General features: G+C 37.1%; 1 protein-coding gene across 3 annotated transcripts in view; it reads right to left on the bottom strand.

The window, feature by feature from the left end:
* The window catches only part of LUZP2 (leucine zipper protein 2), a 495,099-nt gene that overhangs the window by 114,594 nt on the left and 352,651 nt on the right, over positions 1 to 27,854 (bottom strand). For all 3 annotated transcript variants that reach the window (XM_042958956.1, XM_042958954.1, XM_042958955.1), the window contains exons 6-7: positions 24,166 to 24,228; positions 12,434 to 12,496 (exon numbers count right to left, since the gene is read on the bottom strand). In XM_042958956.1, the coding sequence (XP_042814890.1) occupies positions 12,434 to 12,496; positions 24,166 to 24,228 (126 nt within the window). The remainder of the gene's footprint in view (positions 1 to 12,433; positions 12,497 to 24,165; positions 24,229 to 27,854) is intronic.

Raw genomic sequence — 27,854 nt, 5'->3', positions numbered from 1 at the left:
AAAACCACTTAGGACCTAAAGAAATCAGTGCATCAGTGGGCAGATGTGCTTGGTCTGAAATGGTAGAATACTAGGCAAGTCCCAGAAGGAGAGTGATTCCCCCCAAAGGTCTCATGATGGTGCCACTGTTCTACATATGCTCCAAGCAAGGAAATGTGCAGCCAACTGAAACTAATAAAGATTGTGGCCCCTCTCGGTGGGAGGGTAGCTTGTTGAGCCAAGATACAGATGCAACATGATAAGACAAGAACAGGCAGGGAAGGTCAGCGATCCAAGGCTCACCCACCCTCTCAGACCAAGGGAGAAATGTTCCAGGGCTGGTCTAAAGTATATTGTCTTCACTTTGATTTTTGACACAAGGATTCCCACTTGTGCCCTATTCTCTCATGTTCCTTAGCATAAAGACCACTTCTCTTTGAAATATATTTAACAATTATTATTTACTGCAACAGTAAGACAATGGTGACAGCATCTTGCAGAGCAGCTCTGTAGAAACTGAAGACTGGCTCTAGGCAAACTATTTAGAGCGCTTTCACAAATGGCAAATAGGTTTATCTTAAGTACCAACTGTGACTGACTTTTAGAATCTGCTTCAAAACTTGGAATGAGAATGACTTTGAGGCTAGATCCAAGCTCAGTGGGAAAGAGCACCGTGACACATGAGCAAATGACGGAATGGGCACAGGGTGTGGGGTGGAGACACACAAAGCTATACATATTTTAAAATGTATTTACAACTGCTGTCCGAAGGCACTGAAAATATTTTGTTTTCCTAGGAGATGTGAGATAACATTTTTTAAAATCCTGAATTAACGGTAGAACTTGGTTAAAATGGTAAAATGTGAAAACACTATATAAAGTTATAAACACTTTCTAACAATCACTTCTAACATAACCATCAACCTGGCAGATAATACCTCTCAGTTTTCGAATAAGTAAACAGACTAAGAAAGAGAAAGAAACTTGGAAGAAGCACGGTTTACGCCCATTAACAGCTTAGAATGGTAGAAGGTAAGGGCCAATTTGTAAATCAATGGTCCTTAAACCATTAAGCTTTGGGTGTTGATAGAACATTTGATTATCTGATAATTTATACAAACGTCACTCTAAGAAAAATGCCATAAGAAAACCTATAAAAATTATGAGCAAAGTCTAAGGAGTCAATTCCTTCCTGAAATGCATCCATTGTTTTCAAATCCCTCACTAAAGCATGAAGACATCTTATTCAAATGGAAAGAACTTTGCTCAGTGCCTGACAGATAACACATGCTCAATCCATAATTTTGAACAAATGAATGAACATGAAGTCAGGAAACTCAGATTGAAGTTGTATAATCATAGATAATTCACTTTAAAACTCTGGGCTTGGGGCGCCTGGGTGGCTCAGTCGGTTAGGCGTCTGACTTCAGCTCAGGTCACGATCTCGCGGTCCGTGAGTTCGAGCCCTGCGTCAGGCTCTGGGCTGATGGCTCAGAGCCTGGAGCCTGCTTCCGATTCTGTGTCTCCCTCTCTCTCTGGCCCTCCCCCGTTCATGCTCTGTCTCTCTCTGTCTCAAAAATAAATAAAAAAAAAAACGTTAAAAAACAAAACAAACAAAAAAAAAACTCTGGGCTTGGTTTCTGAAAAACCTGTATTTTTGGTGATATTTAGTATTTAAAGAATCCCAATGTTTTTGGAGAAAGTTTAATGTTTACCAAATTTCAATTTGTTACAACTTCTGATAAGAAACATGTGTCCTTTTATATATAATCTGTGTGTCTATTCCATTATCAGGTAACTAATGAAAAAAAATCAATGAGGCTTGTTGGCTTTGTGTTTTAGCATGGAGGCAACAAGCCTGAAAACTTGTTTTGTTCTGGAGAAGGTCAGTTAATTTCCTCTTGTGTCTTATTCTGTTGTTTAAAAACAAGTAGGGAGGATCACAAAAATATAGGGAGTCAGAAAAAAAACTTCTGCTCCAAGCAGTTGCCAATTCTAAACTGAAAGCAGCATACTTTTGCACTGAAACATGCTTATGGTTTTAAGGAAATGCATTGAGTTTTAGTTGCCAACCGTTGTTTGTTTGTTTGTTTGTTTTTGTCATCAAGTTATATTTACAGCTATACATGTTTGGCCTTCAAATCTTTCAGTGCTTTAGAAAATATTTCTTGAAAGTATAATCTATAAATAGCCCTAAGAAACAGAATATAACTGGGAACAATGTAATATAGACGAGTCAAAGACTGAGATTAGAATAAAACTGTCACTTCCTAGTTTTGTGATTTCGGACAAGTCTTTTAACATCCCTAGGCTTTGTTTTTCTATTCAGGATAAGGTGATATTATTACCTGCCCCGACTGACTTGTAAAATTATTTTAAGCCACAAATGAATGTGTTTTGAAAACCTTACAGTTTGTCAAATCAAGTAAGAAAGTAAAACCAGTAATCCTTCTCACCCCTTATGCATGGTGTCTACATTTTAGGGCCAAAGCTCATTTAGCTGGAGATAATTTGACACTTGTAACAAATGACTGGCACCAAAAATGCTTTTGCTCATTAAAAAATGGTTTAACACATAAATGTGATAAATGTAAGATAATGAGAGGCAGATGCACAGAAATTACCTTAAATTACACAGGGGTTTAAAAATTATGGGGCAGTTGCTTCACAAATTCTCTTAGAGAAGACTCAAATCTTCAGAAAATAATCCGGCATTCATACATGGAAATTCATGTGGCAATGTCCCTGCTTTTAGGAGCAGACAACAGTGGGGATATCAAGTTGGGCACATCTTATTTCTAGAGAAAATACCAATGAGAACACATGCCATGTTGATATCTGAGTTTCAGAGGAATGGATACATCTGGTCTGTCACCAAATCTGCTGCAATAAATATCAGAATGTTGATACAATGATATAAATATATACTATGAAATAATTATCAATGTAATAACTATAAATCTCTGTCAAGTCAAATATACTTGATATGATACTCTAAAACAAGTCAGTTCAATTTTAAATAAATGAATGCATGAATGAATGAATCTACTACGATGGTTTCAATCTGTTAACAAATTTGCTTTTTAAATAAATATTTTGGTGGCCTTTATTGTCAAACCTCTGAAGGTCTCAATTCCCTCATTGTTAGATGGATCCCCCAACTTCTTTGTTTGACAGGGGTTGTCATGAGGATGCGATAATGTATCAAACATTAAATATATATAAGGCACAGTGATTTTCATCCTGTTTCCTATTTTTGTGGAATTAAATGAAAAGGCTATCTTGTTTCTTTCCATAGTGAAAAATCATAAAGTGAAATTAAGTTTGTAAAAATCTAAGTGAACAGCTGAAATCTCTAGCAATTTTTATTACCAACACTTGTGATCTTTAAAAGTTATAATAGCCAAGATATGGAAGCAACGTAAGTGTCCATAGGTATACAAATGGACAAGAAAGATGTGGCATATATATACACACATATACACCCAATGGAGTATCACAAAGCCATAAAAATGATGGAATCGTGCCATTTGCAACAACGTGGATAGACCTGGAGGATATTATGCTAGGTAAAATAAGTCAGACCAAGAAAGACAAATGCTATATACTTTCACTCAAATATGGAATCCAAAAAGACAAATAAACAAACAACTAAAAAGCAGAATCAGACCTACAAACACAGAGAACAAACTGATAATTGTCAGGGAGCAGTGGTGTGGGGGGTGGGAAAAATGGGTGAAGTGGCGTGGGAGATACAAGCTTCCAGTTATCGAATGAATAACTCATGGGAATAAAAGGCACAGCGTAGGAAATATAGTCAATGGTATTATAATAGCTTTGTATAGTGACAGATGGTAGCTACACTTGTGGTTAAGACAGCGTAACATATAGACAAGTTGAATCACTATGTTGTATACCTGAAACTAATGCAATATTGTATGAAAACTATACTCAAATAAAAGAATATAAATCATATATAAATATATATATTATTTATCTTCTTTTATATATATATATACATATATATAATACCTTTTACATATATATATATATATATATATATATATATATATATATACACACACACATACATATAGTCCTTTTGAGGGCAGTAATTTGATCATTTTGCCACTTTATTTCAAACACTGAAGGACACACGATATTATTAAATTGTTTTTATTTAATAAATAACAGAAACAATCACAAAACCAGTATAACTCAGTGGAAATCTAATTTAATGTAATTCTTTTAATAAAAAAAATAGAATGCATACAAATTGAATGTCTTAGAATATTAGAATATGGAGAAAAGGATGGATATTGGGACCAAATTGTGTCCATCTGAAACCTAAGGTCAGGACATTGACAAAGAGTTCATAAATATCAGAGGACAAAGCATGACGGAATATTCAATATGTGCTACAACTAGTAAGCAGTAGGAAAACAAACAGGATTTTATATAGTGAAGAAAGTAGACACACAACCAAATGAAGAGCTACCCACTGGGAGACCATAGGAAGTGAGAGAAAGAAAAACAATAACAACAAAAGGCAGGGGAAGAAGACTGACATAGACCCTGAATATGAACATATATGATAGATGGGACTCCTTCCTCAGTTATACACTATACTGAAGACCATTAACTTTTTAGGCCTCACTTTATATGCAGATGCACACACACACACACACACACCTTACGGTATGTATGTATATGTGTGTGTGTGTGTGTGTGTGTGTGTGTGTATATATACATGAATGTATATGCATATTCACATATACACACATATCCAATACCTCAATACATCATATAAACCTAAATTGTTTTGAGGAGTAAATGAGATAATGCATATAAAACACATAACGGGGAGCCAGGGTGGCTCAGGTGGTTGAGTGGCCAACTCATGATTTTGGCTCAGGTCATGATCTTACAGTTTTGAGATTGAACCCTGAGTCAGGCTCCATGCTGAGTGCTGAGCCTGCTTAAGATTCTCTGCCTATCTCTCCCTTTGCCCTTCCTTCTCTTGCATATACATGTGCATGCTCTCTCTCTCTCTCTCTCAAGAAATTAAAAAAAAGAAAAAACACATAGCAAAATCTCTTACAAGTGCATAGTGTTTAGTATATGCCAGTTGTTATTATTACTCAAGATTTTCTGTTTTATAGATACAAAATGACACACTTAGAGGCAGTAAAATTCTTTTAAAAACATATTTTGGACATATTTATCAACAAAATGCCATGCTTTATTTTATATAAATATACACATACTATAAGCACAATATTAAATAAGGACTGATATTATACTTATTTAAAAAGGCCAAATGTTAGCAAAACGACAGGTGGAACAAAACCTTCAGCAAAGGCAAAAACAGGTCAGTCTCCACACGGAGAAAGTCAGTTAAGGAAACCTGTCATGACCAAAATGTATGTGCAAGAAGCTTTCTACCCAGACTATAGCTATTCGTCAGCTTATAGGACATGAAAGTGAGATCAGATCTAACTTCCAGTTAAACTCAGCAATGTTTCCTTTTGAGAATCTGAGAACAAAACTCAAATTGTCTGTCATTTCCTACTTCACTAGGGAAGTTGATAAATTCAATTTTTGGTAACTGGGAGCATTACGGAAATTGTTTTGAAATTACCAAAATAAAAGTGAGGAAATGAAATTAAATGGCTTACATTTTAAAATAAATGTCCAAGCTCCCAGTAATCATTTTATGGTAAATTAAAATAGCAATTTTCCTTTTATAACCTCTCAAACACCAAAGTTTGTTGCTGCTTTATTGTGGGTATTATTTACTTAACTACAACAGTGGACTGAATTGTGCCCCCCGCCCCCCAGTGCTAAAATTCCTATGTTAAAGTCCTAACTACTTGAAGGGGTAATTAAGGTTAAAAAAGGTCATGAGGGTGTGGACCTGGTCTGGGTGGGATTAATGTCCTTATAAGGAGAGACACCAGAGAGCTTGGTCACTCTCCCTGTGAGGACACAGTGAAAAGCTGACTGTCTGCCAACCAAGAAAAGCACTCTCACCAGAAACCAAACATTGCCAGACCTTGATCTCAGACTTTCCAGCCTCCAGACTCCGAGAAAATAAATTTCTGTTGTTTAAGCCACCCAGTGTATGATATTTTTTTATATCAGCCTGAGCAGACTAATATATTTACTTACCTATGTATTCTTGTTTCTTTAATAAGAATACTCAGAACTAAAGAAGTTTTAATTAAACACAACATTTCTTTTTTTCTTACTGTACTGATGGTAGAGTCAACTGTTGTAATTTTCTTAAGAGAGGTGACCTCAGCAAATGGGGGGCTAGGAGGTCCCAACAATTGTCTCCTGAACAAAACAACAATAACAACAAATAAACAACTACGAACAGATGAAAATAGCTTAGAGGAAAGCTGTGAGCTACAGTGAAGAAGCAGCCAAAACTCTGTGAAACTCAAAAACTGAGGATGGCCACACAGAAAACCATAGGAAGGATTTACCTATGTCACCCCATCACCCCCAGTCCAGAGCAGCTAAGTGCCAGGAGGAATCCCCACAGAGGGATTTCACCGCACAGGAAAAGGGAGAACAGGAGAGGCCCCAGCAAGCCTTACCACTGTGGAAGTTTGTAGCCTTTGCTACCAAGGATCCCATAATCTTCTCTAGTGTTGATCCCAGATGACAGAACCTTCCAGAGTCCCTGTAGAGCCTTCCAGAGTCCCTGCTGTTACATCTCCTCCCCATGGCTGGAGCTGTTGTTGCAGTGAGACATGCCCTCAGGGTCCTCAAACCTCACTTTCTGGGATTGGGATGCCCCAGTGCTTTGCCGTAAATGTGACCAGAGCTGCCACTGCTTGGAACATGCCTTCCAAGTTCCCACGTCCTGGCTCTGATCTTTGTTGAGGACCACCTCTGAGCTCTGAGACCAGGGCCCACCCCTGGGTCTCAGGTCACGGTTCTGGCCTGTCAGTGCCAAGACTGTGCTCCTGCTGCTCTGAACACCGCTCCCTAGGTCCCAACACATAGCTTTACACACACACAATGAGGGGACAACAGTCTCTTCAATAAATGATGCTGGGAAAACTAGACAGGCACATGCAAAAGAATAAAACCGGTCCCCTATCTTTTTATCAGTCATAAAAATTACCTTGACATGAACTAAAGACTTAAATTTAAGACCTGCAACCACATAATCCCTACCATAAAACACTGGGAAAATGATTCTTGACGTTGGTCTTAGCAATGATTTTTTGGATAAGAAGACAAAAAAATAAAAAATAAAAAAGACAGCGACAGCCAAAATAAACCAGCAGGAATACATCCAACTAAAGAACTGCTATACTAAAAGGAAACGATCAATAAATTGAAAAAGGAACCTACAAAATGGAAGAAAATATTTGCAAACCCCATATATATGATAAGGGCTTAATATCCAAAATGACCGACAGATATATGAAAAGGTGCTCAACATCACCAATCATTAGGAAAATGCAAATCAAAACCATAATGAAATATCACCTAAGACCTGTTAGTATTGTTATTTTCAAAGAGACAAGAGATAACAGATGTTGGGAAGGATGTGGAGAAAAGGGAATCCTTATCATTGTTGATGGGAATGTAAATTAGTATAGCTATTATGGAAAACAGTATCTTGGTTCCTTAAAAAATTAAAAAGAAAGTTCTAGTTATAAAATAAATAAGCCTTGGAGATGAAAAGATGAACAGCTTTATATGGTGAGCACTAAGTAATATATAGAACTGTCAAATCACTATGTTGTGCATAAAAATTATATATATGTATAATTTTTAAATATATACACACAAAGGAACATACATATATATATGTAATTTTTACAAAGGAAATATATACATATATATATACAAAAAGGAAACATATATATAATTTTTATAAAGGAAATATATTATATATTTATACACAATACATAATATATGTATGCACAAAGGAAACTACCATATGATGCAGTAATCCTACTTCTGTGTATACATCTGAAAAAAACGAAATCAGTGTCATGAAGAGTACCTGCACAGCCATGTTCATTGTAGAATAATTCACAATAGCCAAGCCATAAAATTAACTTAAATGTCCTTCAGTGGATAAATGGATAAGGAAAATGTGGTATACTCAATTGAACAGTATTCAGCCATAAAAAAAGGAAGAAACCTTGACATTTGTGACAACATAGATGGACCTGGATGGTACTAGGCTAAGTGAAATAAGCCAACCACATAAGCTAAGAGAAAGACAAATATTGATGGTATCACTTACATATGGAATATATGGAACAAAACAAAACAAAATAAAACAAAAACAAAACAAGCCAATTTTATAGAAACAGGATAGAATGGTGGTTGCCAGGGGCAGGGAGACAAGGGAAATGGGGTGAAGGATATCAAACCTTAGAAATTTGCATTTAAAAGAAAAATAAGTAAAAAGAAAGAAAGAAAGAAAGAAAGAAAGAAAGAAAAGAAAAGAAAAGAAAAGAAAAATAAGTTTTGAGGATCAAATGTACGGCATGGTGTGTAACTTAAAGTTACTGACAGTAGATCCAAATCATTCTCACCACACACACACACATACACACACACACACATATACACACACACAAATAATTATCAGAGGTGATGAATGTGTTAATAATCTTGATCTTGGTAATCTTTCCACAAGGTTCATGAATATCAAATAATCATGTTGTACACTTTAAATATATATGATTACATTCATCAATTATTCCTCAAAAAAGTAAAAAAAAAAGTTATAAACTCAAAAACAGTGTACTAGGTGTCAATAACATTAAAATTGTTCAATAATTTTGGTGAATTATTTTATAGTTATATATATGTTCAATATATACCTCAAGTTAAAAATAACAACAGAATTTTTATCATAGTTTAAGTTTAAATCACAACACACACATATATAAATACACAGATGCACAAATATTTCTAAGGTTAAAGTTAAGTCACTATTGGAATACATATGAAATATTATGCATTTAGATTTTACAAAGAAATAAAGGATGTTTTATGTTTTAAAATTATATAAAAAAGGAGAATAGATAACATAAACTCTATATTAACTAATATAATCATAAGGCAGATTATGCCTAATATAAAAGGAACTAAACAGAAATATAAAATATTTCAAACTATTGTGTGTTTTGAGTGATGGGTTTTAAGTGAGAAAATAATACTTCTGAAACTAAACAATTGTATATATAAAAGTAAAATAGAGCAGCAAAATGGAAAGTAGATATTCCACAGAATATCATCTCCAAGTGGAATCAGAGAGGATAAAAAGTAACTCAAGTCAGGGTAACTAACAGTCAGCAGGGCCTCACTTCTTCCTTTAGTAGAGAATGTTTACTACCTCTGGCAGCCTTCCTAATCAAAAGCCAGTTCTCAAACATTAATAAGAACACTGAATTTATCAACATGTCTGACAATTGTCAGCACATGCCGTTATTTTTAAAACATAATTGAAGTGTTTCAGCAGTACTCATTGCTCTTCAAAGACTGTCTTTAATAAAAACGATCAAATCTATTCAAAATTGAACAGATTTTCAGGGAAACTACTTGAAATAGAATCCTCTATTACTCATCTCTGAGTTCAGCAAAATATTACCAAAGATATTCTGTGGGTTCATTTTCAAAGGTGCATGTAGTCACATGCCCTTTGGGACTACATACATGAATTTCTACAATGTACTGCCATGACACCTCTATTTATGTATGCACATATGTATATACACGTGCCTATATGTATGTATGAATTCATTTATTCATTCAGTATATGCTTATATAAGACCTAAAATGTACACTGTTGATATAGTAATAGGCAAATCAGATGAGTGAATGCCATTAAGATGAATGAATGAATACTATTTCACAACGGAAGCTGAAAACACTAAGGTCTCACTTGTTTTGCACGGTTGCATGGCCATGTTTGGAGAAACATCTTAAAAAATTCTCCTCCCTTATAAAAGTTATGACACTGAAGGACAAGCGCTTGCCCCTTCCTTTTTCTCCTCTGACTTTGTACAAAATTGGACAAAGGAGCATATAAATCTTTAACTACTATCATATATAATGAGGGATCAAAACTTAGAATAAGTCAGTAAGTTGAGGACCGAGATATGGAACGGTAGGAAAAACCAAAAAAAAAAAAAAAAAAAAAAGTCGGTCTGTTGACATTGTTTAGTTACTGAATAAGTTAAAAAGGGTCATGTTTATAGACCTCTCATTATCTTATTTAACAAAACTCTTGCTGATAAACAGCACCTTGGAGAGTGTATATGCTAAAGGCATTCTAACTTAGGCAACTTCATGGTCATACACAATTCACCTGATTTGATACACAAGCGCTTCTTTCAAAGTGACAAAGGCTTACAAATAATGTTTCATTTTCAAGTCATAAACATTTTCAACAAATCCTGATATCGGTACTTTCTGAAATTTGATAAATTACTAATGTATATTCAACAACTGGCATATTATGAAGAAATAAATCACTGAAAATTATTGGATCTCTTCAATCTCTTTTCCCAAATTTTCTTCAATTTGGGAAATTAAATTCAAAAAGTTTAAAAAGCTTACATGATCTATCTTTACATAAATTTTGTCAGCCTCCTACCTAAAACTTATCAGCTCCAGGGAGCTCGGATTTGTTTTATTAGAGTCCTGATATTATTAAGTTAAACTAATTCACAGAGAAACAGAAATTTCTCTTCAAATGAAAACACACACACACACACACACACACACATACACACACACAGACATGCACATACGTTTTATTTATTTTTTCCCAATTTCAATTATTTATTGTTGTTGACAATTTATTTATTGTTGATGACCTTACAAAAAGCTAAGGCCAACCTGAAATTAAGAGTTAAAATGCCCTGAGCTCGAGTCTCAATATGAAAGACAAGTGCCTTGGGTTTTATACTTTTATCTACTTATCACATAAAATGAACAGAGTATTGTGAGGCAGGGATCTATAAACATTAATAAGAATTAATTCAGATTTTTCTTGGTGTGCAGGGAAATATCTTGTAAATGAGGTAAAAAAAAAAAGGAAAGTAGCATATTCATGTAAGAGTCAATGGCAAGATATGTCCAGATTCATGCCTCACATGGAATGAGTTTTTAATAAATACTGGGTGACATAATAGGGCTACCTTCCCCTGACTCCGAACCAAAAGTAAAGGGGCTGAAGAAGGGAAATGTGTCATTTCTTATTGTTTTCACTGGAAAAATTGTAGGTTTTTTTCAATCATTAAATAAAATGAGAAACTATCTCCCTTTAATTTAAACCTAGCACATATAGATCGGGCTGATCATTGTAATGAAAATATTTTTTAAAATATTATACAAAATGTAATTCGTACTTATTATTTATCAAGCAAATTATTACTCCTACTCCTAACAGCCTAATATTCCATCACTCTACTGCGTTTGGAAATGCACATGTACCACAAGCACAACACTTGCCTCTTGTCTCCCCCTGCTCAAGGGAGATAAAAGAAAGTATCTGTTTAAGTTTCACCTTGCTGCTATAACAAACTACCCTGAATTCAGTGGCTTAAAAAAGCACAAACTTATTCACAGACAGTTCTGAAAGTCAGAAGTCTGAAATAAATTTTATGGGACTAAGATCAAGGTATTGGTAGGGCTGGTTCTTTCTGGAGGCTATTGGAAGGAAATCTTTCACATTGCCTTTCCTCCTCTAGCTTCTGTGATCGCACAACCTTCTTGTTTAGGCTTTCTTATTTCACTGCGATAAGGACTTGCATGATTCTATTTAGGTCTTGCCTGGATATTTTGGAATAACCTTCCTATCTGAAGATCCTTAACTTAATCACCTCTGTAAAGTTTCCCTTCTCATAAAGTATAATATTCACAGCTTCCAGGAATTGGCAAGTGGGTATCTTTGGGGGGCACTAGTCCATAGTTTGTGGTAGATGTCTATCTATACACAGATGGTGACTTGATAGTCGTAAAAAAAAAAGTATCAATGATGAAAATCAATCAACAATGATTAAATAGGAAGACTCTTAGTAAAAAAGAGATTTATGCAGGGGCCTCTGGAAGTCAAGAATGTAGATAACCAGTGGATCTCATCTCTGGATATTCACTCAATCTATGCTCTCCTTAATGTAAATATTTTGAAATACAGTATTCCTCAATATTGAATTAAAGTAATCGAAGGTTACAAAGAGACTTTAAATACTTTGGAATGACGCCTACCTTTGATTAAGAATGTACCCAGGAAATCATATTTGCATTTATCTCCGTTAATTAAGAAGGCAAGAAAATGAAAACATCTTCAATGCAGTCAAATACAGCTATAATTCTCATAAAAATCCAGAAATTAAATGTAAGCTAAATAATATTATAGTTCAGTTATTGGGTTGGTGGAGGGGGAAGGGAGAAAGATTCTCACCTTAAATAATAAATCCTTCTTCCCATAACGAAGCTCCTTCAGCTGGGCTTGGATTTTTTTTGACTGCAAGAACAGAAACATAGATTAGTGCCTTAATTTCATTTACATTTTCAAACTTGAAGATTAAAATGATTTTAAACTGTACAAGAATAATGTTTGCAGTCAAGCAAAAGCTTAATCTCTGCTTTCGAAGTCAGACATCCAGGTAGTCCAGGCAGGAAGAGAAAACCAAAGCCTGTGCAAAGGAACCATAGTGTTTAATTTTTTTGGGTAGAAATTTTATTTGACATTTAACATTTAATTTTTTTATTTGAGTAAAGTTGGCACACAATAGGAACCGTATTTTTTTAAAGGCATTATTTAAAGAAAGTAGTTTATCGTTTCTCTGTCTAGCATCTCCCCCTGCAAAAGAATACACACACACAAAATTTTAGTCACCAGAGCATGTCCAACAATTCAATTTTAGATGCTGGATATACCTATGTATAACTAGGCTACAGTTTTCACTGTTTAGTTGCAATTACTTATTTTTTAAGATTAAATAAGGGTAAATTTAAATTGACAACCAAGTTTGAATTTGCTGTATGTCCAAAGGGAGGGTAGCAAGCAAATGTGACAGAGTGTAAAGAAAGCAGCTAGGAAGCTGAGGTGAAGGCTGTTTGCTCTGCAGAAGAAGGCACTTTTTGAGAGGACTACGCCAAATATAAAAGGCCTTTATGACAAGAACATTTCTCTCAGCAGACGTGGTTGACTACCCTATGGATATATATCTGGTGAGCCACAGATGATGATCATGCCTTCCTATTTTTCCAGCACAGATGCAATTTCAAATATTCTAACATGAGGACCTCAGGTATTTGTCTTTGTGTATCTAAAATGACCAGTTCTGATTCCTCAGTAGGAGAACACAAACACAAATGGATTATCATCGTCAAATAAAGAATGATAACTGAAAAAATAGTAAAAGAGTTGAAGAGGAATGTAAAATGGTATAGTCACTTTGGGATACAGTTTGGTGGTTTTTTATAAAGTTAAACATGAGCACACTGCATTATACAGCAATGCTTTCTAGGTATTTGTACAAGAGAAATTACAACATAAACACAAATGTTTATAGTATCTTTATTCGTAATAGTCAAAAACTAGAAATAAGCAACATGCCCATTAACTGGTGCACAGCAAACATTTTCTGGTACAATCATGAAGTACTAGCATACTGTTGAGCAATTTAAAAAAACTGAATTAAGTACTGAAGCATGTAACAGTGTGCATGGATTTCCAAAGCATTATACTGTGTGAAATAACCCAGTCACTAGAAGCTATCTTTTGTATAATGCCATTTATATTATATTGTAAAAAAGACCAAAGGAGAAGGACAGAAATCAGGCTAGTAGTTGACATTGGCTGGGGGTTTGTGGTAGAGGTTATAAGACAGCAAGAGAAAACTTTGAAGATGATAGAAATGTTCTATATGTTTAGTATTTGATTTGATATACATCGATCAAATCCATCCAACTGTAAAGTTAAATGGGATGAATTGTAGGTAAGTTATATCTCAATAAAATTCAATTTCAAAAGTAGCTGGCCATAGTACATACTAAGCACAAGATCCTCTTTAAGGTCCTCTTTTTTTTTTTTTTTTATTTTTATTTATTTATTTATTTATTTATTTTTTAATATATGAAATTTACTGTCAAATTGGTTTCCATACAACACCAAGTGCTCATCCCAAAAGGTGCCCTCCTCAATACTCATCACCCACCCTGCCCTCCCTCCCACCCCCCATCAACCCTCAGTTTGTTCTCAGTTTTTAACAGTCTCTTATGCTTTGGCTCTCTCCCACTCTAACCTTTTTTTTTTTCCTTCCCCTCCCCCATGGGTTTCTGTTACGTTTCTCAGGATCCACATAAGAGTGAAACCATATGGTATCTGTCTTTCTCTGTATGGCTTATTTCACTTAGCATTACACTCTCCAGTTCCATCCATGTTGCTACAAAAGGCCATATTTCATTTTTTCTCATTGCCACGTAGTATTCCATTGTGTATATAAACCACAATTTCTTTATCCATTCATCAGTTGATGGACATTTAGGCTCTTTCCATAATTTGGCTATTGTTGAGAGTGCCGCTATAAACATTGGGGTACAAGTGCCCCTATGCATCAGTACTCCTGTATCCCTTGGATAAATTCCTAGCAGTGCTATTGCTGGGTCATAGGGTAGGTCTATTTTTAATTTTCTGAGGAACCTCCACACTGCTTTCCAGAGCGGCTGCACCAATTTGCATTCCCACCAACAGTGCAAGAGGGTTCCTGTTTCTCCACATCCTCTCCAGCATCTATAGTCTCCTGATTTCTTCATTTTGGCCACTCTGACTGGCGTGAGGTGGTATCTGAGTGTGGTTTTGATTTGTATTTCCCTGATAAGGAGCGACGTTGAACATCTTTTCATGTGCCTGTTGGCCATCCGGATGTCTTCTTTAGAGAAGTGTCTATTCATGTTTTCTGCCCATTTCTTCACTGGGTTATTTGTTTTTCGGGTGTGGAGTTTGGTGAGCTCTTTATAGATTTTGGATACTAGCCCTTTGTCCGATGTGTCATTTGCAAATATCTTTTCCCATTCCATTGGTTGCCTTTTAGTTTTGTTGGTTGTTTCCTTTGCTGTGCAGAAGCTTTTTATCTTCATAAGGTCCCAGTAATTCACTTTTGCTTTTAATTCCCTTGCCTTTGGGGATGTGCCGAGTAAGAGATTGCTACGGCTGAGGTCAGAGAGGTCTTTTCCTGCTTTCTCCTCTAAGGTATTCATTTAGTCTATGTGTCTGTTTTTATGCCAATACCATGCTGGCTTGATGATGACAGCTTTGTAGTAGAGGCTAAAGTCTGGGATTGTGATGCCTCCTGCTTTGGTCTTCTTCTTCAAAATTACTTTGGCTATTCGGGGCCTTTTGTGGTTCCATATGAATTTTAGGATTGCTTGTTCTAGTTTCGAGAAGAATGCTGGTGCAATTTTGATTGGGATTGCATTGAATGTGTAGATAGCTTTGGGTAGTATTGACATTTTGACAATATTTATTCTTCCAATCCATGAGCAGGGAATGTCTTTCCATTTCTTTATATCTTCTTCAATTACCTGCATAAGCTTTCTATAGTTTTCAGCATACAGATCTTGTACATCTTTGGTTAGATTTATTCCTAGGTATTTTATGCTTCTTGGTGCAATTGTGAATGGGATCAGTTTCTTCATTTGTCTTTCTGTTGCTTCATTGTTAGTGTATAAGAATGCAACTGATTTCTGCACATTGATTTTGTATCCTGCAACTTGGCTGAATTCATGTATCAGTTCTAGCAGACTTTTGGTGGAGTCTATCGGATTTTCCATGTATAATATCATGTCATCTGCAAAAAGCGAAAGCTTGACTTCATCTTTGCCAATTTTGATGCCTTTGATTTCCTTTTGTTGTCTGATTGCTGATGCTAGAACTTCCAACACTATATTAAACAACAGCGGTGAGAGTGGGCATCCCTGTCGTGTTCCTGATCTCAGGGAAAAAGCTCTCAGTTTTTCCCCGTTGAGGATGATGTTAGCTGTGGGCTTTTCATAGATGGCCTTTATGATCTTTAAGTATGTTCCTTCTATCCCGACTTTCTCAAGGGTTTTTATTAAGAAAGGGTGCTGGATTTTGTCAAAGGCCTTTTCTGCATCGATTGACAGGATCATATGGTTCTTCTCTTTTTTTTTGTTAATGTGATGTATCACGTTGATCGATTTGCGAATGTTGAACCAGCCCTGCATCCCAGGAATGAATCCCACCTGATCATGGTGAATAATTCTTTTTATATGCTGTTGAATTCGATTTGCTAGTATCTTATTGAGAATTTTTGCATCCATATTCATCAGAGATATTGGCCTGTAGTTCTCTTTTTTTACTGGGTCTCTGTCTGGTTTAGGAATCAAAGTAATACTGGCTTCATAGAATGAGTCTGGAAGTTTTCCTTCCCTTTCTATTTCTTGGAATAGCTTGAGAAGGATAGGTATTATCTCTGCTTTAAACGTCTGGTAGAACTCCCCTGGGAAGCCATCTGGTCCTGGACTCTTATTTGTTGGGAGATTTTTGATAACCGATTCAATTTCTTCGCTGGTTATGGGTCTGTTCAAGCTTTCTATTTCCTCCTGATTGAGTTTTGGAAGAGAGTGGGTGTTTAGGAATTTGTCCATTTCTTCCAGGTTGTCCAATTTGTTGGCATATAATTTTTCATAGTATTCCCTGATAATTGTTTGTATCTCTGAGGGATTGGTTGTAATAATTCCATTTTCATTCATGATTTTATCTATTTGGGTCATCTCCCTTTTCTTTTTGAGAAGCCTGGCTAGAGGTTTGTCAATTTTGTTTATTTTTTCAAAAAACCAACTCTTGGTTTCGTTGATCTGCTCTACAGTTTTTTTAGATTCTATATTGTTTATTTCTGCTCTGATCTTTATTATTTCTCTTCTTCTGCTGGGTTTAGGCTGTCTTTGCTGTTCTGCTTCTATTTCCTTTAGGTGTGCTGTTAGATTTTGTATTTGGGATTTTTCTTGTTTCTTGAGATAGGCCTGGATTGCAATGTATTTTCCTCTCAGGACTGCCTTCGCTGCATCCCAAAGCGTTTGGATTGTTGTATTTTCATTTTCGTTTGTTTCCATATATGTTTTAATTTCTTCTCTAATTGCCTGGTTGACCCACTCATTCGTTAGTAGGGTGTTCTTTAACCTCCATGCTTTTGGAGGTTTTCCAGACTTTTTCCTGTGGTTGATTTCAAGCTTCATAGCATTGTGGTCTGAAAGTATGCATGGTATAATTTCAATTCTTGTAAACTTATGAAGGGCTGTTTTGTGACCCAGTATATGATCTATCTTGGAGAATGTTCCATGTGCACTCGAGAAGAAAGTATATTCTGTTGCTTTGGGATGCAGAGTTCTAAATATATCTGTCAAGTCCATCTGATCCAATATATCATTCAGGGCCCTTGTTTCTTTATTGACTGTGTGTCTAGATGATCTATCCATTTCTGTAAGTGGGGTGTTAAAGTCCCCTGCAATGACCACATTCTTATCAATAAGGTTGCTTATGTTTATGAGTAATTGTTTTATATATCTGGGGGCTCCGGTATTTGGCGCATAGACATTTATAATAGTTAGCTCTTCCTGATGGATAGACCCTGTGATTATTATATAATGCCCTTCTTCATCTCTTGTTACAGCCTTTAATTTAAAGTCTAGTTTGTCTGATATAAGTATGGCTACTCCAGCTTTCTTTTGGCTTCCAGGAGCATGATAAATAGTTCTCCATCCCCTCACTCTCAATCTAAAGGTGTCCTCAGATCTAAAATGAGTCTCTTGTAGACAGCAAATAGATGGGTCTTGTTTTTTTATCCATTCTGATACCCTATGTCTTTTGGTTGGCGCATTTAATCCATTTACATTCAGTGTTATTATAGAAAGATACGGGTTTAGAGTCATTGTGATGTCTGTATGTTTTATGCTTGTAGCGATGTCTCTGGTACTTTGTCTCACAGGATCCCCCTTAGGATCTCTTGTAGGGCTGGTTTCGTGGTGACAAATTCCTTCAGTTTTTGTTTGTTTGGGAAGACCTTTATCTCTCCTTCTATTCTAAATGACAGACTTGCTGGATAAAGGATTCTCGGCTGCATATTTTTTCTGTTTAGCACACTGTAGATATCGTGCCAAGCCTTTCTGGCCTGCCAAGTTTCAAAGGAGAGATCAGTCACGAGTCTTATAGGTCTCCCTTTATATGTGAGGGCACGTTTATCCCTTGCTGCTTTCAGAATTCTCTCTTTATCCTTGTATTTTGCCAGTTTCACTATGATATGTCGTGCAGAAGATCGATTCAAGTTACGTCTGAAGGGAGTTCTCTGTGCCTCTTGGATTTCAATGCCTTTTTCCTTCCCCAGTTCAGGGAAGTTCTCAGCTATAATTTCTTCAAGTACCCCTTCAGCACCTTTCCCTCTCTCTTCCTCCTCTGGGATACCAATTATGCGTATATTATGTCTTTTTAGTGTATCACTTAGTTCTCTAATTTTCCCCTCATACTCCTGGATTTTTTTATCTCTCTTTCTTTCAGCTTCCTCTTTCTCCATAACTTTATCTTCTAGTTCACCTATTCTCTCCTCTGCCTCTTCAAGCCGAGCTGTCGTGGTTTCCATTTTGTTTTGCATTTCGTTTAAAGCGTTTTTCAGCTCCTCGTGACTGTTCCTTAGTCCCTTGATCTCTGTGGCAAGAGATTCTCTGCTGTCCTCTATACTGTTTTCAAGCCCAGCGATTAATTTTATGACTATTATTCTAAATTCACTTTCTGTTATATTATTTAAATCCTTTTTGATCAGTTCATTAGCTGTTGTTATTTCCTGGAGATTCTTCTGAGGGGAATTTTTCCGTTTGGTCATTTTGGATAGTCCTTGGAGTGGTGAGGACCTGCAGGGCACTTCCCCCGTGCTGTGGTGTATAACTGGAGTTGGTGGGCGGGGCCGCAGTCCGACCTGATGTCTGCCCCCAGCCCACCGCTGGGGCCACAGTCAGAGTGGTGTGTGCCTTCTCTTCCCCTCTCCTAGGGGCGGGATTCACTGTGGGGTGGCGTGGCCCATCTGGGCTACTTGCACACTGCCAGGCTTGTGTTGCTGGGGATCTGGCGTATTAGCTGGGGTGGGTAGGCAAGGTGCACGGGGGCTCGAGGGGCGGGCTGGAGGGGCAGGCTTAGCTCGCTTCTCCTTAGGTGATCCACTTCAGGAGGGGCCCTGTGGCAGCGGGAGGGAGTCAGATCCGCTGGCGGAGGTTTGGCTCCGCAGAAGCACAGAGTTGGGTGTTTGCGCTGCGGGAGCAAGTTCCCTGGCAGGAACAGGTTCCCTTTGGGATTTTGGCTGGGGGATGGGCGGGGGAGATAGCGCTGGCGAGCGCCTTTGTTCCCTGCCAAGCTGAGCTCTGCCGTCCGGGGGCTCAGCAGCTCTCCCTCCCTTTGTCCTCCAGCCTTCCCGCTTTCTGAGCAGAGCTGTTAACTTATGACCTCCCAGACGCTAAGTCGCGCTTGCTGTCGGAACACAGTCCGGCCGGCCCCTCCGCTTTTGCCGGCCAGACCCGGGGGCTCTGCTTGGCCGGCGAGCCGCCCCTCCGCCCCTGGCTCCCTCCCGCCAGTCCGTGGAGCGCGCACCGCCTCGCCGCCCTTCCTACCCTCTTCCGTGGGCCTCTCGTCTGCGCTTGGCTCCAGAGACTCCGTTCTGCTAATCCTCTGGCGGTTTTCTGGGTTCTTTAGGCAGGTGTAGGTGGAATCTAAGTGATCAGCAGGACGCGCGGTGAGCCCAGCGTCCTCCTACGCCGCCATCTTCTGGAACCTCCCTAAGGTCCTCTTTATGAAGGTCCTTTTTAAGAAATAAAGCCCACTCATATTTTTTAAATATTATAATTTTTCAGGGCGCCTGGGTGGCTTGGTCGGTTAAGCGTCCGACTTCGGCTCAGGTCATGATCTCACGGTCCGTGAGTTCGAGCCCCGCGTTGGGCTCTGTGCTGACAGCTCAGAGCCTGGAGCCTGTTTCAGATTCTGTGTCTCCCTCTCTCTCTGCTCCTCCCCTGTTCATGCTCTGTCTCTGTCTGTCTCAGAAATAAATAAACGTTAAAAAAAATTAAAAAAAATTAAAAAAAAATATTATAATTTTCAAAGCTACATTGAATGTACATGAGTCTTTGAATGTACTGAACCAACTGCAACTATACTATTTAGTTTCCTACTATGTTCAGGACATGTCTAATGATGCGAGATAGTAGAGTTTGCCAAGTGGGAGCTATGTTATGGTGTATAATTCCTAAATTATTGGGTAATGCTGGAGGCACCATCAATTAGAGCACAATCTTAAAAATGCTGTCTGTGGTACACCACTGCAAGGCTCTAATATTAGAAACAGTTTTCACAGACATCCCTATCATGAGCCAACGACATTTCATGATCTGTTGAATCTGGAAGTTGATAAGAAAGAACAAAAATAAAATAAAATGAAATGAGATACAGGAAAGGAAGAAAAGACAAGGAAAAAGGGGGAGAGGAAAAGTGAAGTGGGGAGAGTGGTGATTTGAAATAGAGAGAGAATGAGGGAGAGAGGGGCAAGGGGATGGAGGAAGGGAAGCAGGAAGAATGAGCTTCTTGACACATTAATAATTCACAACTCTGCAGTGAAACTCTATACCCAGAAGAAGTAAAGATTTCTGTCTGCTTACAAACTAGCTACTAATTTCCATTTCCATAGGAAAGGCATCCTCTTTCACTTGGTAGGACTAGTGAAAGTGACGTGCATGATATAATGCATAAGAAGATAAAGAGCCATTGTTACAGGTGTATGGTTTAAGAATAAAAACTTTCACTTGAAGCCCCAGTCCCCTGAATTTATACTTCTACTTCAGGATTCTACATTTATTATAACTCTGGTCTCCTGGCACAAAATTCCCTAAGTAACTCCAGATAATGGTATTTCAGACACCTTATCCCTCTCCTTACATTAACTTCATTTTGTTACATTAACTTCATTTGCAGGTTTGTTCATGGCTACCCTTAATTTTGTGCTACTGATTCCAGCAAAGAATCATTTCTGTGATCTTCTCCAACTTCAAATGCACAATTGATTGCCATTGTCTCCCACTGTTCCAATCTACTGTCTGGGGCTCATCAACAGGACAGGACAGTCTCTTAGGTCAACAGACTTTATTTATTTTTCCAATCTAATGTTGACCAATATCAATGGGGAATGAGAAATGACTACTACCCATGCCCAGTTTCACTCCTACCCTTCCAAATAATTAATGCTCTATTTTTAAAGTGTCAAAAAGGACTAATTTTAACCATTTTGGGTGTTTATTTTAATGCATATTTATACTGAATGTACAGAATATAATTTAAACTGTTATTCATAACTTGAATTATTAAAACATCAATTTTTGTGTTAGGCAGTGATTCATTCAGGAACTATAATAAAAGCCTACACATCTTTGTTCTGCACTGAGCAAGAACAGCTAGAATTCCTGAGTTTAGTTAAGGTTATTTAGAAATATTTGTCTTAGAAATTTTCATCACGGTCACTCATCACTTCTCTGCGTTGTATATTCCAGCCATCTTCTAATGTTCAGTGAGGTAAAAAGCAAAATCCTATCAAAAGATCTGATGAAGGTATACAAAGTAAGAATAAGTACATTTCGGGTGCATGCATTTTATAATACACATTGATCTAAAACCCCAATGACACTGTATTTTCCTTTAGCTTCCTGGCATCATTTTGAAAAATTAGAATTGTCAGAGGGATAATCTTCAAACCACTGGGCTATTGGGGAATTTTAGTAATTTTTAAAACTATACTAATGGTTTTATTTTATTTTTTAAATGTTTATTTATTTTTGAGAGAGAGAGAGAGAGCAAGTGGGGAAGAGGCAGAGAGAGAGAGGGAGACAGAATCCAAAGCAGGCTCCAGGCTCTGATCTGTCAGCACAGAGCCCAACATGGGGCTTGAACCCATGAACTGTGAGATCATGACCTGAGCCAAAGTCAGACACTTAACCGACTGAGCTACTCAGGTGCCCCAAAACTATACTAATGATTTTAAATGTAATTTGACATTCTGGTGCCTGTAAAGTCCACAAGTCCACAGTAAAATTAAGCTTGTGAGAACAATTGTAAGTAAAATAAAAAAACGGAGAAGGTGAAGACAAAGAAGGTGGCCATGACAGAATATTTCAGCTAGTCTCTGAGGTTTTTCTTTTCTACAATTCATGTCCAAGAACATTTCTTTCGTGAAATAACAATGAAGACAATGGTATTGGAAGTAGCCTCCACTCTTTTCAATATTCTGCCCTGGCAAATTAAAACATTGACCAGCCATTATGTGTCAATGGGATGTGGATATTTATGTACCTATAAATAGTTTAGAGTCACTGATTTAGAAGACAAGCTCGTTTTTAGCTTCTAAACTGATAGAGGACGTTACTATTTTGTTTTGGTGATGGTAATACAAATAATTACATCTGTTACCATATTCTTTGCAAGTGTTTTTGTGACAGAAAAAAAAAATATACATGTCTCCCTCTTTGCCCAGAATTTTAAAGTCTAAATTATTTTCCATAAATAAATAGAGATAGGTCAAGTGAATAAATTTATTTCAACATTATGCAATAGTAATATATGAACCATCTAGGAATTCATAAATTAAAATGTAGATATAATATATCGTCTTAAGGAATTGAGATGAATTTTTAAAATGACTCATTAATGACCTAAGGGGCTAAAAAATAACAGGTAGACCCAGATTGACGTTGCTGCTTGTTTATTGGATTTTTGTTTGTTTGTTTTGTTTGTTTCTAAACACTATAGGCAATGTCTCCCAGGAGCCATCTCTCTTTCATGAGTGCTGGGGGACTCTGGGAACCCGTCAACCATCTCAGAATATAGTTTCAATCCACAGAGTCAACATAGTTCTTACTCAGAAATTGGCTCTACTTGCTTACCTATCCAGAAACTGCACATTACACATGTAATATTTCTAGAATCATAGCAAATTAAGCAGCATACTCTTCAAATAGAAAAGTGTAATGAAAGAAACACTACACTGGCTCATATCTACAAGAGATTCAGTTTGATTATTCATTTATAAAGCATCAACCTTTCTTTTCCATGTATTGAAAATTTATACTGATATTTCATGCACAATATTATTGGAAAGACATTATAAATGGGTTCTTATATTTCATGTTAGACTCTAACTTGAGTGTTTAGAGTGATGAATTTTACACGTCCATCAGGAAGTATTTTCACCTGGTTTACTAAAAAATTATCTCAACCTAATGACCACCAACCTAATGACATTGTCCAGACTCCTTGCAGTTTGGCTAGGCATATGACCTAGGTCTGGCAAATATGGTAAAATGAACCACGTATCACTACTTCCTAGTTGGAGTCCTAAAAAGCAATTCTTATGAGTCATCAGGTAATCTTCCCTATCCCTCCTGCTATAAGTGATAATAATAGGAAAAGTCCATTGGAACAAAAAATGTGAGTCCACCATTAGAAGATTATAGAGGTATTTCACCAGCTCTGTGCCTTACTTCTAACTGCTATGGGAAAGGGGTTAAACTACATTAAATAGGGGATTAGATCACAGACGGATTTGGGAGACCAGGAGTATAAGAAATTGATTTTAGTTAAATCTGGATTAACCAGAATGACTTTCCACACCCCACCCTAAGAAACGCATGAGACAAATTTCCTGCCTAGCAAGTAGAACTGAGGAATGTATTTGTTCCTTAAGATTTATGATCAACCCCAGGATCCTCTTTCTGACACTTAATTGTTATTGCAAAACTTTGTAGACATCACATAGATGGTTAAAAACAAAAAAAAATCCAAGGACCTTCAGATATTCACTATTAAGGAAATCCTGATAATCCAATTAAGGAAGGAATCCATAAAATCACTGTAGGGAAGTAATGCCTAACGGGCTTAATTTTTTTTGTTTGTTTGTTCTTGGTTATGCTATGTCAAAAACATCCAAAAATATCTAAGGTTTAAAATCTGTTTTAGTTTTCCTATTCCGATGTTTTCCTTTGTGTTAGTGAAAGAAAAGTCTCCAGGTATCTGGGTTCTAAAAGAAAAACCTGGCACTAATATTCTGGCACTTTCTATTCTGTTGAATCTAGAAGAGAAAATTTACTCACCTCTTCTGCATGGATGCCACACAGCTTGTTTCCTGACAAGAGTTTGTTCTTCAAGCTTTTATTCTGATGAAAGAAACATAGTGTATTGCTGAGAAATTATAAAGCATTAATAATTCCTAAACATGTCAGCTGCATTTCTCTGTTCATCATGGGTAAGTCCTTCATGATATGAGATGTAATATATTTGTACAAACTGAGTATAATCTGTAATGTAAAATAACGCTTCTTTAATTCAATTAAAATGTTGATGTATTAGTAGTAACATGTTTATTTAAAAAGGTAGAACTTTATTTGGCCTTACATTTAATACTGTTTTATTATATTTATGTATGGTATGTTATAAAATAATTTTAGTTTCAAATCTACAACAGGTGTTAGATTCTGAGAGCACATCTCTAAACAGCAGGTGTTTTTTAATGTTTATTTATTTATTCTGATAGGTAGGGAAGGGACAGAGAAAGAGGGGGAGAGAGGAGAGAGAGAATCCCCAAGCAGGCTCTGCATGGTCAGTGGTCAGCATACAGCCAGACATAGGGCTCAAACTCACAAACCATGAGATCATGACCTAAGCTGAAATCGAAGAGTTGGATGCTTAACTGACTGAGCCACCCAAGTGCCCCTAAACAGCAAATATTTCTTTTCCTACTGTCATCTGGATGCTGGTCACCTTGGACCCTAGTATAACCTAGTCATAGATGCATCAGTGTCTATATTCCCTTTTAAGACTATAGTTTTTGAATCCTCTTATATTCTGGAGGACTGTGCATTATACTTAGAGGGCTTCTGGATGTTCAGAAGCCATTTCTTTTTCTAAGCCTCATAAGTGTATAAGTGTACTCTCTCTGCTGGGCTTTAGTAAGGACAGATACGATTACCCTTTTAACTTACCATAATTGACCTTGATTCATAGATGAATGTTTGTTACTTCTGACATAGAGGCCATGTGTTCTTAGCCATCTGAATCTAAACCCTTATAGCTATTCAATTATACCTGCCTCATTATGCTCAGGCTTTTCTTTGTCCTGGTAACTGAGGTACTTTTAGACAGGCAGGGTAAAGGAGAACAGAAATCTTGTTGAAACCCTCTGGATTCAGATTTTGTACTGTCTCTGCAGGAGCAAACCATTTAGTGCTAAAGTACATCTCATGCATAATGACTTTAAAGAACGTCGATCTGATGAGCATCGTGAGCAAACTGAACAAAATTTATGCAGAATGAATGAATAACTGAATGAATGAATACATTAAAGTTGAGAGTTCTTCACTTACAATTCCCACCTTATTTTGAACATTGAAACAAATTGTTTCCTATTTTATTTTCCTGTCGTGCAGAGAGGGGATACAGCTGCCTCAGTCTGAATGAAACCTTTGTCTAATTTTTCTCTTTAGCAAAGAGTTAAAATTCTAAAAAGCTCATTTCCAAAAAGCTCATTTCTTAGAATTTTAATACTGTGAAATAGTTTACACAAATGAGGAGTTAACTTGTTTCAAGTAATGTTTTCTTGTAAATATTTGTATTCATCATACACAAAGCACAAGATTAGAGGTTTTAAAATAATTTAATATATATTATTCCTATATTTAAAAGCTTGTAAACTATAATGAGGGGATACATACTGATGTTCTAACTTCGCAATGTTGCTCAGACCGTAGGTTAAAACATACCCTAGTTTTCCTTTTGTTCCTGTACAGTTATACTTTTGACATATGCAATCTTAATTTTTTATCATACAATGGCCTATTTTCCCTTTTTGATTTCCTGAATTATCTTTGTAGATAAAGTATCTTCACTAGCTCTAAAGATTTCATACTTATACTTAGATTTTTCATCTTTTTAATGGCTATAGTTTTTTAGTGGAAAGACATGAAATTTAAATAAGGTCTACAGTTTGTTTAATAGTATTGTATTGATGCTAATTTTCTGGTTTAATAATTGTATTATTATCACTCTGTATGATGTTGTATTAGAGGTTTTGGGTAAAGATACACAAGAACATTCTGTACTGATTTAGTATGCCCTTTTCTATGTCAAAATTTATTTCAAAATAAAACGTTAAATTATCTACAAAAATAAAACTAAGAATGAGCTGCTTGAAAGTGGGTCAGGCAACTCTGGCCATCACAGGACACCAGTGCCCAGTCAGGAGTGGCTTGCTGTCTCAGGTGACGGTCAGGAATTAAGGTGCCACCTGTGTCACTCGCCATGGGAGTAAGAGGGAAGACTGCTGTGAACATGCAGGGACCTATGAAGATTGCGTGGAATTTCCGGTGTGCCTTTTTCATCTATTTTCAAGGGGACATCAGCAGCATGGTGGAAGAGACTAACTTCCAGAGCTCTTAGCCATGTCACGCCCCCAGGGATCGAGCCCCTAGAGCCAGAGTGAAGATGTGATCTTGAGGAATGACAGCAACATGCCTCCAAGTCAGTGGCGTTTCTCTTCTCAGTGGACCAAACCACAAGGAGTATCTTTTGCATATTCTGCCACCAACTACAGCTTGAATGGGACTGGTCCTGTGGCTGTGGATCAGTATCCAGTGTCCGTGGTGGGGACCTTTTCTATTCAGTCTGGAAAGCTATGGCATTTCCCCTCCCCAGACAGTTCCAGCTTCCCAGAGCCTGACTATTCTCACACCTAAGCCACTGGACACATGGTTCTACAGCCTCAACCTAATGGGAAGTATGAGTCCTTCCCAAGTCTCCTCCAGAATGACTGATACCTTGTCTATCCTCAGGAACCTGCTGTGTAGGAGGACTGGAATTCTGCCCTGACAGCCAGAAACACAGGATTGCCCTTCAACCTACATCCCAGATAAGCCACTATAAGAAAATGTATTTCCCCCCAGATCTTGGACCTGCCAGTACCTGCCAGTGCCAGTCTTGCAAGTGAAAAAAAAAAAAAAAAAACTCAGTCTCCAGAAAGAGGAAATCTGTTCTTTTATTGAACCTGGGTTTGAGGAAGAGAATTCTTTTTTTTTCCCCCCAAATCTGCTCATGATTTTGGCTTCCACAGGGGCCCACCTGATTCCATAAACAATATTACCCTTCCTTTAAGCTCTTTCACCGTTAGTGACCTCTGGGAAATATTAGCTTTCTTTTAAGCACAAAATCATTGGAGACACCCATGTGGATATCCACAGCATCTTAGATAAGCTGGAGGTGAAAGACACGGCTTGGTCTGTGACATGGCAGCAGGACCTCCCTACAAACTGTTCAAGACAAAATGATACATTTTTCCAATATCATTCATCTCTGCAATCTAGTAGATGGCATTGTGTTCAGTGTGAGAATGGCACTTAGCCTGTGACAACTCAGGAAGTCCCTGCTGTCAATGTTCCCCACCCACACACACCCCACTTGCTCCTGTGTAATAGCTCAGAAGGTGGATGATAAAATGAAATTTTGTGCACTAAAAAGTAATAGTAAAATAAAAATTAAATTAATATAAGTATAATTGAGACCAGACAGGTGGAGTGTATTGGATATGAAGATATATGTACCAACACAAACCATCCACATCTGAGTAAGTCTATTAGGTGTGATAATGCAGTTAATAATATATTTACAATTCAGTGGTCTATACTATTTCAAGTTGGCACCTTCACTTAAAGCTTTTTTCCTTTTTTCTTTCTTCCCTTATTTCTTTCCTCCTCCCTTCCTTTTCATTCTGTTCAATTCAAAGACGATGAAG

Source organism: Panthera tigris, chromosome D1, assembly GCF_018350195.1.
Source record: "Panthera tigris isolate Pti1 chromosome D1, P.tigris_Pti1_mat1.1, whole genome shotgun sequence".
NCBI classification, from domain to species: Eukaryota; Metazoa; Chordata; class Mammalia; order Carnivora; family Felidae; genus Panthera; species Panthera tigris.
Note: the sequence above shows the minus strand (reverse complement) of the source record. Positions and strands in the feature narration are given on the sequence as shown.